Source organism: Phyllostomus hastatus, unplaced genomic scaffold (assembly GCF_019186645.2).
Source record: "Phyllostomus hastatus isolate PE091 unplaced genomic scaffold, TTU_PhHast_1.1 phas_scaffold_21, whole genome shotgun sequence".
In the NCBI taxonomy this organism is placed as follows: Eukaryota; Metazoa; Chordata; class Mammalia; order Chiroptera; family Phyllostomidae; genus Phyllostomus; species Phyllostomus hastatus.
Genome location: NW_025334017.1, coordinates 17,655,717 through 17,669,435, shown reverse-complemented (window position 1 = coordinate 17,669,435; position 13,719 = coordinate 17,655,717). Strand labels below are relative to the sequence as shown.

General features: G+C 44.5%; 1 protein-coding gene across 1 annotated transcript; it reads left to right on the top strand.

The window, feature by feature from the left end:
* Window positions 1–208: 208 nt before the first annotated feature.
* On the top strand, window positions 209–12,001 carry GEM (GTP binding protein overexpressed in skeletal muscle). The gene is made up of 5 exons (XM_045861201.1): window positions 209–339; window positions 1,718–2,057; window positions 8,215–8,291; window positions 9,096–9,300; window positions 10,692–12,001. The coding sequence occupies exons 1-5, from the start codon at window positions 319–321 to the stop codon at window positions 10,967–10,969; spliced, it is 921 nt and encodes a 306-aa protein (XP_045717157.1). The 5' UTR covers window positions 209–318; the 3' UTR covers window positions 10,970–12,001.
* Window positions 12,002–13,719: the final 1,718 nt, after the last annotated feature.

Here is a 13,719-nt window from a genome sequence, read left to right as displayed (position 1 = left end):
CATCTCCTTGAGTCCACCAGATAAAATAAAATAAAACAAAATAAACTGCCAGCCTGGGATTGCATTGTTATTTTTCAAAAGGGGCTAGTAGTCACATGACTGCGAGTAACTGATTTAGCAAAGCGGCTGCAACTTGGAGTTTGCTGCAGAGCTGCCCCTCCCGCCTGGGGCACTGACGTCACGGAAAAGCCCCGCGCGGGCTATAAACGGGGAGCAGCGCGGCTGCGGGCCTGAAGCCGACTTGTCTCTGCACGAGTATCCCGCACTCTGCGGCCCTGGATCGTGGCGTGCACCGTGCGTGGACGCACAGATACGCGGATGCCTACCTGGCCGAGCCAGGTAAGGGTCGCTTCTGGAGGGGGTGCCTCTCACCGCGCCGCGAGGGAGTGATTGGGGAGGGAGTGGGCGTTCCCAGGCGCAAAACTTTCTAAGTTGAGAACAGAGCCCCTGGAACATGCCGTGGGCTCTGGTTTTTCGGGGCAGAGGCAGTCTTTAAGGTGCAAAGGAAGCCATTGATTATCAGCAGGTTCTTTAGTTCAATTCCGTAGGAGGGTCGCCTCTTCCTAGAGGGCAGCCGTCAGTGATACTCCATGCCTTTGTTGTTTAGATAAAAGCGTGCCAACTGAGGCGCTGCTTGTAAGATTAAGAAACCGGGCGGGTCGTCCTGGCTAGAGGCCGACGTGTTGGGGTGTGGAGTGTGGGGTGAGGGTGTGAGGGGGAGTGTCTGTGGTCTTCTTTCGTGAGTGGGTCTGGCTGATTAAAATGAAAATGCTTGTGCTTTATCTCCAGTAGCCTGGCAGAAGAGACCTCTGTGTCAGGGGAGGGAGACTTGCAAAGGGAAAGCTGTTGCCAAGTTGTTGAATGTCATTTAGGAGAGTCTGTGGCCCTCTGGTTTGCTCCGAGGTGGAAATCTGAGTTGAATTAAGGAACACTGGGAGAGGACGTGGTGTAATGAGAGGAAAGCATTTTCTCTGCAAATATGATAGGTCTGAATGGGAGCAGGTCATTTCCCTGCCAGAATGACAAGGCTTAAGGCTGGGATTTTTAAAATGTGGTATCTGTGGGCAAGAGGGCAGAGCTGAGGCATAAACCTCAAACTAATTCTTTATCACTTCTAAATAATAGCTTATTCAGGCAGTTGGAGAGTATTAGGGCAACTTGACTAAACATGGAAGTTCCAATAAGTGCTTGTCCAGTCCAGCCAGGGGGAGTGATGTCATTGCCACGTGTTTCCCACCAAGGCACAAAAGCCTGCTGGCCGCTGGTGCAATTAAGAGCCATGTTTAGACAAGAGCAGCTAACCTAGCCCACTGGTTCCCAGCTGCATTAGCTCGTGGATTTTCAGGCCATTCCTGGAGGCTGTGGTTCCTTCTTGCTGCCTCTGTGTCAGCTCTGAGTGGGGGTCCCCAGGCTCCCTTGAGGATGGAGGAGGCTCCAGGGCAGTGGATGATGCTAACGGTGCTTTTTCTCTTTGCAAATGACAATCCGCTTGAGGAGCTAATTACTAATTTTGCGTGTGTATGATTGTGTGTATGTATGTGTCCATTTGAAAGCCTGTTGGATTTGGGGACTGTTTCACTGGTGTACCTTTATGTTAGGGCTACTTGGATCTCACTTCACTTAAAAGAATGTCACCAATTGCTGACTGTATGTTTGAGACCCCCGAGCTCTTGCTCAGGCTTACTACTGCTAACATTTTGGCCACTTTGCTCTCCAGGGCCCAACAATGACTCTGAATAATGTCACCATGCGCCAGGGCACTGTGGGCATGCAGCCACAGCAGCAGCGCTGGAGCATCCCAGCGGATGGCAGGCATCTGATGGTCCAGAAAGAGCCCTACCAGTACAGCCAGTACAGCCATCACCCTGCTGCCCCTGACGACCACTGCCGCCGGAGCTGGTCCTCTGACTCCACAGACTCAGTCATCTCCTCTGAGTCGGGGAACACCTACTACCGGGTGGTGCTCATAGGGGAGCAGGGGGTGGGCAAGTCCACTCTGGCTAACATCTTTGCAGGCGTGCATGACAGCATGGACAGCGACTGCGAGGTGCTGGGAGGTAGGTGGCTCAGCCCCAGCAGGCTTCTGTCCATCAGCAGTGGTCCAGGCAGAAAGAGCAAGTGGGTGGGTCATTTATCCGCAGAGCTGAGAACTGCGATTATGCATTCTCGGCACTGGCCAGGGAGCGAAGTCCCCAGAAAAGCCCTGGCACAGGCCCGTGGGACAATAAAATAAAAATGCTTATAGATAAAACTCTGGGCCAGAAGGGGAATTTCTTAGATTCCAGCTCTAAAGGGACTGGGGGCACTGATTAAAGAGGGCAGAGCGAGTGGGTCAGGCTCCCACGTCTGGCGTTTGCCAATTCTGTCCTGGACCTTTCAAGAGACCAGTGTAGACGTAGCTTTTTTCCATGGTTAGTCCTAAAACCAAACTGAAAAGTGGATGGATCAGTTCATTTCCACCAGTGTTAGAGGTTTTTGAGGGTGTAGGAGAGTTTTTAGTCTGTATTTGAAATAATACAATATTTTAAAAAGTTTGTTGAATGATAACAATAATGATACATATGTTTGTATAGAGTTTTACAGTTTTTCAAGATGATTGTCCCTGTACAATCTCATTTAAGATACTTACTATTTAAGCCTTGCCTACTTCCAGAACTGATTTGAGGTGGCATAGTCTCCAAAGTGCACGAATGCCTCAAATATACGTAATGTGTAGCGCTATATTCTGGGAAGTGATGTGAAGATCCTAAGTGTTTGTGGTATTCATACTGTGTCTTTCAGCCATGGTTTCCATCTTAGCATACATGACCAGGGTGGTTGTGTGTCCCTATTCACATACATGACCAAGGTGGTTGCAGAATATCCCTATTTGCAGCTGTAGACAAGAAGAAAGAACCTTCCAGTGCTTGCCCAGATGGCATGGTCTGTCTGTACACTCAGTTGCGACTCACCGTTGAATCACAGAGTTCTGCCACGTACTTGTTGCATAGGAGTCTTGCTCCATGCTTAGTACTGTCTCCCCACTTCCACTAACTGTTTATTATTCTTGACTGTCTCCAGTGTCAGGGAATTCACTGCTTCATAAGGCAAGCTCCTGAACTGGGCTACAAATGATGACTCAATAGAACATTGATTTCTTATGCTGGAATCTCAGGAACTATAGCTAAACAAGAATCAAGGGAGGGATGGGTGTCCTGTATTTGCTGTTGTTGATTTTGGCCCTCACAAAATTTTGTGCTCATGTGAGTAAACCGTGCCTCCGGGGTACCAAGTGGGTTAGCTGGGATTAGAACCTGGGGTTTTATCATCTTAGTTTGGCATTGTTCTCATTCTGCCATTGACTTGGAGCCTATGTGCCAGGCACTGTGCTAAGTACTTCCCATAAGCATTTTTGATAATGTTTGTAAAATTGAACCAATTTGCTACTTATTATCCCTGTTTTACAGGTGAAGAAATGGAAGCTTAGGAAGTCAGGTGACCTACCCAGGGTGAAAAAGCTAGTCTATGGTATAGTCAGGACTCAAACCTAGTTGTTGACCCCAAATCTTATGTCCCTTCTCTGTTCCCTGCAGCCCTTGGGTTAAGCGTCCAAATGCTATTAAGTACGACAGCATTTTGGGCTGGGATCAGCCGCATGCCTGGCTCTGTCTGAGTCTGTGGTCACCAGTGGTGACTAAGGTACAACCTACTCTCTTAGGAAGCCACTAAATGTCAGTGGCTATAATTCAGAGCAGGGTGAAATTCATGAAAACCTTAAGAAGTAACAAAAAAACCCCTTTGGGGATTGACATAAGGAAGAGATTAACAGAAAGTTTTTGTTTTTGCTTTTTGAGAGGGAGGAACTGTAAACGTTAGTGGATAGCAGATTTTCAAAAATGTCAGTCAGTTAGAGTGGAATGGTATTTATGTGGAAGGTACTGTTCCCGTAGGCGTCACAGAGGGTTAAGAAGACCAACTCATACCTGGGCTTGGAAGGGAGGCTTCTGTTTGGGAAACCTCTTTGTTTAGTGGAGGGAGAGGAGGGAAGATTCCTTTCCATATCTCTTCAAATAGAGAATCTTTTTTCCCCTTTTTATTTGGATGACACTAGTTAACAAAATTATACAGGTTTCAGGTGCACAATTCCACAACACACCATCTGTGCACTGTACTGTGTGCTCACCACCCCAAGTCAAGTCTCCTCCATCATCAATTATCCCCCCATACTCTCTTCTACCTCCCCCTACTTCCTGCCCCCTGCAAATACCACAATGTTGTCCAAGTTCATGCATTTTTTTCCCAGAGAATCTTTGACAACGAGAAGCTTCTCAGGTGACCTGTCTAAAGTGTTGTCCTATTTGAGTAACTTAATTTATACTGTATAGGATTGCATCCCTTATTTGTAGATGGCTGTTGGAATCACTAGTTGGCTTTATGTTTCCCAAGGGGAGGATTTTGCAAGGCATACCCTACACTGTTCTTTTTTTCAGCATTAACCTTAAGCAAAAAATCTGCACAATACTCTCATCACTATTTCTCCTAATAAAGATGGATGTTGTACAGATATATTGCAATAATCTTATGACTGTGTGCACAGGTAATGCCATTCAGTTATTTATTCATTCATTCATTTCTAAACAGTTACTGAACAGATACCATGGACTTGGTGAAGCACTGTGGGACACGTAGGGTCATGGGGCTTCTTCCCCAATGATACTTACAGTTTATGCAATGGAGATCAGATACACACCAACTATAACTCAGGATAGAGTGTGATAAGTGTCTTGAAAGAGATACAAGGACAGTGCTGTGTGAATTCAGAGGAGAAATGATTACTTCTGGCTATGGAAATCAGAACAGGTTCATGGAAGAGGTAGTCTCTAAAAACAACCAGGATGTGGAACTTTTCAGACAGGTGAGAAGGCAGCACACATGCACACAGGAAGGGCCCGAATGAGCCCTGGACGCACCGTCTGATGAAGTGGGCTTGGATCCCAGCTTCCACAGTGAATGAGCTGGGTGCTCTTGCATGAGATATGCTCTTTGGGCTTCCTCATTAGTAAAATAGGGACAATACCTACTTCACAGGTACCAAGAGGATTGAAGGAGATAACATCTTAAGCACGTAGCATAGTGCCTGGCACATAGCAAGTGTGAAATGAACATTAATTAAAGCTGATTCTGAACCTACCATTCCCTCTCCCTGGGCCTTATCTTCCAAAACTGGCACTTTCATTGCTCATAATCCCCATCCACTTTGGTCGCTCCTAGCAGGGGTCTGTGAGACACACAGGAGACATGAGCCACTAAAGGAGAGGACAATATTCTTAGAGCAGGTGTTCCTTCCAGGGTTCCTGAAGATCCCCTGGGCTGTGAAAGCTAAAAGCAGGTGAGAGTTTGCGGGGAGAGGGATGCTGGAGCCTCAGAACCTTTGAGGGGCTTCAGGGCCCGGTTTGAGAGCTGTGAACGTGTTACACACAGCACTCGAGCCAGTGTTGGGCAGGAGGGTGCAATGGGGGTGACAGGAGGAAAGACAAATCTAGGTGCACCAGCCTGGGAAATGTGGCTATTAGCCGCAATTACCCAATCACAGAAACTCCATCCCACCCCCGTCAGTTTGACCTGTCTTGATACACTGAGTGGGAGCGCATACCCTCAGGGGCTTCCATGGAGAACACCTGAGAACATCCCCGACCCAGGTTACTGAAAAGCCTGAGGCGCTAGTGGGCTTCAACCTTTTCTCCACACACCTGAACCCAGGTGTGTCCAGAAGAGACCCAATTTCAAAGGTCTCTTCTGGAATTTCATATTCTTTCATTTCCCCTCTCCTCACCTGATTAGCACTTGAAAAATCTGAAAGGTGAGTGACTAAGGGAGGAAGAGAAACTAGAGTTCAGCAAGTTAGCGAGAAGGCTGTCTGGCAGGACGCTTTGTGTGTTTGAAGACTCCTTGGGGTGCGTAGCTGGAGGCAGTGTTTAAACCCCTGTGTGGGACAAATGCACAAAGCAGGGTGGAGATGTATCATTTTAGGCTCCCGAGTTTCCAGCACAATGATTTTCAGGCAGCGGGAAGTCCAGACAGAATGCTGCTGTCAGGAACCTTCCAGAACAGCAAAGCAGTTTGGCTCTGCTTTTACAGATGCAATCCTTAGTCCATTTTTTCCTCCACTTGTTCTGATTCCTCACAAACCAAGAGATGGTTTGTGTGCTTTTCTCTTAGCTGTTGGAATACAGTATGTTTTATTTCAGCTACTAGGGATTCAAGCGAATCCCTTGTACCTGCTTTTGAGTGGTGGGCAGAGGGCAGAGAAAGTGCTTTTGTGAGTGTCCTTTGCTTTAGAGAAAGCGCCCCACCTGCCCATCTGTCCTGCTCAGGCTCTGAGTTACACAGCCGTTTGGTTATATTGGTTTGCCTGTTGAGGTCATGAAGCTCTGCTCCCCAGGAAGGAGGTCCCAAGCGTGCTGAGTATTGTGGGAAGCAAGCACGGTGGGCAGTGGGTGTAACCAATGTTTAATGCCCCAGTGGGAAACAGTTACCACTGATGAGGGCAATGACACCTAACTGACGGAAAGAGCCATTCCTGGTTAACTTTCTTCTCATCTGTCCACGTCTTCCTTTCTTTCCTTTTCCTGATTCTAGTTCCTAGAGATGAAAAAACAGTAAACTAGGAACACTGTTTTTTAGAACCCCTCACTATAATAAAAAAAAGAAATGACCTGGTTCCCCCAATGCAATGCTTTTAAGCTAGGATCTACTGACAGCATGAGTATGGCAAGAGCCAACTGCTGGCATCTGCAGGAGTGATGATAACAGCTAACAGGTATTGCATTTCTACTTTGTATGTAGTTGCCACACAGCCCTAAGGTGTGGATACTTTTATGAGTCCCATTTCACAGCTGGAGGCCCAGAGAGCTTATGTGGTCCAGAACCACATAGTTAATAGGGGATGGCACTCAGAGTCTAATTTAGGTTTGTCTGTGGTCATAGCCACAATGCCATATTTACGATTCATTCATTCCTTTGATAAGTATTTACAGAGCACTCGCAATACAGCAGGCACTGTCCTGAGTGCTGGGCATGATAGCAGTGAACAGTGCAGGTGCCCATCTATGCCTTAACAGTCTGGGAGAGAGGGGAACATAAAATAATAAAATAAAGTAAATGGGTTGCATGTTAAATAGAGATGAGCACAATAACAAAAATAAAACAGGAGTAAGGACTATGAGTGGAGAAGAGGTGTTGCACTTTTAAATAGATGGTCAGGGAACCGCCCCATGCAGAAGCAGGTAGGGGAACAAGTCTTTTGGACATTTGAGGGAACAGATTCCAGTTAAAAAGAACAGCAAGAAAAATGGGAAAAAATCATTGTAAAAATTATAAGTTTCAAATGATGAAATTCAAAATAGGAAGCCTCATTGTGAAAATAGAGTGGGGTGGGCTCAGTTTTGGAGTTGATGGGAATCTTGCAAAGTTTCCAGTTCGCGCAGTCCCCCGCCCCGTGCACTGAGTTTTCTGGGCTGGAGCTGCTCTGGCCCATGGCACTGTGCTCCTTCATCTGCACTCAATCTGGGCTTAAGTGTAGAAAGGAAAGTTTCCATTACCAAGTAGAGCTGGAGGTTGTGCTGTACTTAGAGCGAAAAACAAGCCTGTTTATTCCGAGGGAAACATATTTTTTTTTAAGGAGGAAAACTTTAACCAAAACAGGGGTAATCTCAAGATTTTTTTATTGCATGCCTCAAAAGAAGAGAAATGTCTCTGAGCTCAAAGTTCCTGAAATTGCTGTGGATGTTCAGTAATCACCCCACTGACACTGAAAGGTATAGTGGATTTCCTTGTAAGGCTTATGAGCGTGTCTCACAGCTCCACTGGGCAGCCAGTGTTTTCTTATGGTGCCGGAGCTTGAATCTGAGTCAAAAGCTCTAACGTGAGTTTACACTCGTAATGGTTTTCATGTATCAAAGGTCCAGGAATGATGAAAATGAGTGCCTTTCACAGCAAGGCACTGGTTTAGTGATACATATGCAGGGGACTTAGGCATTCTGTTTATAGTACTAGAGGAGTATGTGTAGAGTGTTGTTCAAAGTGATAAAGCATCATCTGCCTTTATGAATATCTGGTTATTTATAATTAGTTACATATTTAGTATGTTTATTTTCTATCACATTTTTTACATATCCTCTTATATAAGAATCTTATTATTTGTCTGACTCAAAGTCACTGTTCTTTCTTTTCTAGAAGATACATATGAGCGAACACTGATTGTTGATGGGGAAAGTGCAACAATTATACTCCTGGACATGTGGGAAAATAAGGTATGAGGAGCCCGGAGCTCTCTGTATACTCCTTCGGGGTTTGCCTTCCAACAGGCTGTTGGGTATGAGGGGTGACCTTGGCCTTCTTGGTGTTCCAGATGAGGTAGGCTCATTTTCTTGATTAAAAGCTTTTCCTTCTGAAGTATGAGACTGTTCTCAGGAACAGGTCATTCACAAATGAGCTTTGAATAATAAGTGAGTTGCAGTGATTTGCCCCTAGTTATATTAAAAAAATACAAAAAAAAGGATATTTGTTTTAGGGAAAGTGCCAACAAATATGAATAGTAATTTAAAACTATGTAAAACCACATTATATGAAGTTGACAGTCTCAATCCTAGCCTTCAGCATTTGCTTTTTAAAGATTTGGGGCTTCTGTGCATATACTCATATGCTGCACTTTCTGTCTGTTGAGAACTCTTCTATTCTCACAGAGGGTTCTTAATTTTACCACTTGGGAAAGACAAAAAGAAGTCTTTTGTAAGTCGGAAAGAGCACATTTTTAGTAGCTTCGGTAGAAAATGGAAATAATGTTTGGTAGAGACATTGTCTAATTTATCAAGTCAAGCTGTAGGACGAACTGGACAGTAAGACCTTTTTGGCATAAGTACTTCAAGGGCCAGCAGTCTTTACAGCCGCCAGACACCTGCAGCGTGGAAGACCAATGCATTTTGGGAGCTGACTAAGTTTTCTTTCTTTCTCATATCAGCAAGGGTACTTTAGGATGCACGTATTGTTTCTTTGCAAACCGATGCTTTGTTTACCGGGCCTACCTGCGCTCACACAAGGTCTTCTCCTTTCATTAGGGGGAGAACGAGTGGCTCCAAGACCACTGCATGCAAGTTGGGGATGCCTACCTCATCGTCTACTCCATCACAGACCGAGCCAGCTTTGAGAAGGCCTCCGAGCTGCGAATCCAGCTCCGCAGGGCCCGGCAGACAGAGGACATTCCTATAATTTTGGTTGGCAACAAAAGTGACCTGGTGCGGTGCCGGGAAGTGTCTATTTCAGGTAAGAGGAGTAGTACTAATACCTAGAGACAATCTCTGGGTCACCTGCGTTTTCTTTCAAACAGCTATTCTTCCCTTCCTCTTTCATGAAGTTGGTACCAGGGACTCATTCAAATGCTCTGTAGGGTTTTATGTATACTCTAAGACTCCTATATCCCCAGTCAATGACCTCTGCTGGGTGCTGCTCCCTTGTTCATCTGGTCTACCTACAGAATTCTAATCTCCCCACACCCAAAGGTTTGCCTGGAATTCCTTTAGGGAAGATACCATACTTAAGGGTTTACTGGAAGTCTCAAACCTTTTCTCCTGGTCCTTCCTATTTTCCAGGGAGACTCAGAGGTTCAGAGAAGTAGAAATAGCATCTTTATGCAAGAATAATGGGAACTCTGATTTAGGGGAACTGTGAGAAAGAGTTTCATTGAGGATAAGAATTCTACTCAGGCTGCTCCTACCCTTTGCTTCCTAAATTTCAGTTAAGACATCTTTTATTGGGTTCGGTACAATGGTTAAAAATAGAATACTGCATTGCAAGGCTCTGCTCAGGAGAAAAGAAACCTGTTACAGGCTTAATGGACACAGCTCATTTGGGAATGTCTTACCCTTAGGAAACGAGTGTCTACGGTAATCATTTTTTCCAAACTAAAGCTTGGACACATGGTCATTAAGCCAATGGAACATTTACAATTGAGACTTTTCCAGAAAACCTCGTTCATATAGTTTACTGTAACTATTATCATATATTTGTGAAATCCTCAATATTTTTTAAAAATAGCCCTTCAAAACTTCAAAAAGTTTTTTTTTTTTAAGAGAGAAAGCCAAGTAGTAGGATTCTTATTTTTTCAATTCAGGAAACTGAGTCAGGAGAAAAAGTTAAGAGCGTGAGCTTGGGGCAGAAACAGGCCTGGACCCACACGTGCCTCTCTCGGGCCATGCGGACTGCCCTGGGCTTTCAAAGACCGCCCTGCTCCCCAGTTTCTTTACCCAAGGGGGGTAACATATTTTTCAAGATTGTGATCATTAAAAATATTTATAAAGCGGTTGCCAGCACATAGTAAGTGCAATAAACTAAGGCTATAGTTTTTACTGTTACAATAAATATTACCCTTTTGATGAAATGGGACCTTCATCCAGTGAATTTGGTGGACCAGGCCTAAAGCCCATCTCTCCTGCTTCCAGGAATCTCCTTGTGAGACTCTTTGCTTCTGTTTATTCTGTTTGTGCCCTCGGAGGACATGTGGCCTAGGGGCCTCCCGTGCTCACTGCATGTGTGACTGCCTTAGAGTTACAGTGAGGACCATTGAAAAGCATGAATCCTCCAGCTTGGCTTTGTGCTATGTGAGGTCATACTCTGTAGCCCCCCTAACTTTCTTCTTCCCTCCATCCTCCCCTCAGAAGGGAGAGCGTGTGCGGTGGTGTTCGACTGCAAGTTCATCGAGACCTCCGCGGCTGTCCAGCACAACGTGAAGGAGCTGTTTGAGGGCATTGTGCGACAGGTCCGCCTTCGGCGGGACAGTAAAGAGAAGAACGAGCGGCGGCTGGCCTACCAGAAAAGGAGGGAGAGCATCCCCAGGAAAGCCAGGCGCTTCTGGGGCAAGATTGTGGCTAAAAATAACAAGAACATGGCCTTCAAGCTCAAGTCCAAATCCTGCCATGACCTATCTGTGCTCTAGGCACCCAGAGTCACCCAGATGTCTCCCTGAGGGACATCGTTGAAGGCCATTGGGACTGATAATCTATATTAGATTGGATCATTAAATATTGTTAGATGTGGCTTCCCCTACTGCAGCAGGGAATTAATGTGTTTGCCTCATGGGCAACAAAATGCATGGGAATTGAAAGATCTTTGTCAAGAGTCAGTATTTGCAGGAAAGGCCTGACCTTGCTATCTGAACACCCAAGACTCATTAGAGGATGTGTTTGGTGTTCACGCGTGTTTCCTCTTTCCTTTGGATAGTAGAGAATTGAAGCGTATAAAAGAATGTCTAGATAAAGAACTTCACATTATTAAAATTTTCCCCAGTGTTCTGATATGTGAATTTGAGGCCAATGGGTCATGAACAAATATAAGAACCTGTCAAAGGGTTTATTCAAATGAAGGAGAACTTCTTTCTCTGTACCTTATATTCCCAAAGCCAGGACCGTGGCATTGGGCTCATTGTGACTGTTGTTGCTCCATCGGGCTGTGAAAAGAAACTGTGGAGCTTGCTGGAAGCTAAAGCTTGCAAACCATTTTGTTCAGTGCCCACAGCTGGGGATTCAGAAATTTGTAGAACTGGGAACTGATACATGTACCGCTATGTGTTTCAAAAAGTATATGTGTACTTCTGTATCTTATAGTTTTTATTTTGGGGAATTTATTTTAATCAAATTCAACTTAATTAAACCACCTTTTATGTTTCATTCTTTTTACACTCATAAGGCCATATTTAAAAATATTTGTAACATCCGGATTATTGGTAATCTGGAGTGCAAAAAGCTAAAACTTTAAATATAATCAAAGGTCTGAATTTTTATAAAATACAAAACATAAATACTTCCAGTACTTTGAGTTGACACTTGTATGCTACAGCTCTGCTCTATTTATTGTTATTTTGCAAAATGTAACCATTTTAACATTTGATAAAGCATATTTATGACATATTTCTTAATAAGAAAAATGTCCATTTTCTTACCATTTTCTATCTTTTTCAGAATATGCAAGTTTTTACCTATATGTCTTATAATAAAAGAAATAAAATCTTTGAAAAAAGGTATTCTTAAATGTTTTTCCTTCCCAAACAGGATGATTATGATTACATATTTTGATATAACTTTTAGAATAAGCACATTCTAAAGAAATATACCTATCATTTTATTTCTTCTTTTCATTAGCCATAGCCCAGTATTTACCTATTTTAAAGAGTACCCCTGATGCCTCTCCTTTTGGAGCCATGAGTTACATGATGCAAAGTCATTTTTGGCAGATGCAGTTGGGAAGTATTAGGGGGAGTCATCTAAATGCTAAGTTACAGTAAAAGCCAGATTGGTTTTTTTACATTGGCAAATTCCTGGCTGGACAGATGGGCCTTGCTTTGCTCCCTGAGGCTCACAGTCCTAAGCTTGACTAAAGCATTAGAGGACATTATAAAGGATTAGGGGGAAAAAAAAAGAAACTGATGATTTTCAGCCTGAGATCTAGCCAGGCAAGGCTTTAACCAAATTCGCCTCTCTGGTGGCATTTTGGTGTGACATCCATCCAGTCATGGTGTGTAACCCTCTTCCTGGAATGGAATTTGCTTGTGTTCCCTTTTCACATCTCTGGCTCTTACATGTTCCTTCTCTCACTCTCACCTCCGAATCTTCCTGAGTTTGTCATCAGATGTACTAATAGTGACAATCATGGGGCCTTGCATATTGACTGAAGTGACACAGTTTTGAAAGATGTCTCTGCTGAACTTCAGTGGCCCGTTCTCCTCCTTTCCAAAGCTGAGAGCAAGAGTGCCCATCTGTGAACGTTACTTCTCTGAATTGCACGAGGAAATGGTACAGGGAAGTGATAAGGAGTGATTCAGGTTACACAGGCCTCGGGGAGAGCTTGGCTGGGCCATTTAGCATGAGTGTATCTTTGGAGTAGTTACAGGTTAAACCTTTCTGGCCCTCCGTGTTTTCAGCCACAAAATGGGGTTGCTAATAACACCTACCTGTTAACCTGCCATACTGTAAAGAGGCCAAGAGATGTCAGTTTTCATTGTTGCCTGTTTCCATTGTGCATAAATTAGAGTCTGCCTCCTTCTGTTGGAATGAAAGTCCTTAAAATGGGGGCTGCTACTTATGTCCTGTTTTCTCTCTCTACTCTCTTCCCCCTTCAGTGCAGTGCCTTGCATCTGTCAGGGCTTTTGTAGTGCTTCCCCTTGCATGGATTCTCTCAATGGGCCCATGGGGTTGGTGGGCCATTTTACAGTGAACATTAAAGGACAAATGACTTGCCTAAGTTTGTTCAGATGTTAAGTGTCTGCATCAGGACCGGAGTCCAGATGTGGCTCCAGTCATTTGCATATACTTACAGAACTGTTTCCCATAGACACAGCCCTTTTAATGCCATGTATTCCCATACACACTACACACACACCAGCACACACAAAGCACAGGCACAGCACAACCTTCCACACAGCACACACATATACACATAATGAATAAAAAACACATAGATCGCACATCAAGCATACCACACACACTCACCCTACACATACCTATTCTTTATCTACAGTATTTTCTGTTCTCAGATTTGACCTTCCTCTTCACTTATTTCTGACCTTCACAGTCAATGGCCAACAGCTCCCATGCCTCCCAAGCTTAAGGACGAGTTCAGGATTGTTGCACAATGCTCCCTCAGCTTGAGCCAGGGCAGAACAGTGCAGGCCGCACTACAACCCGAGAGGCT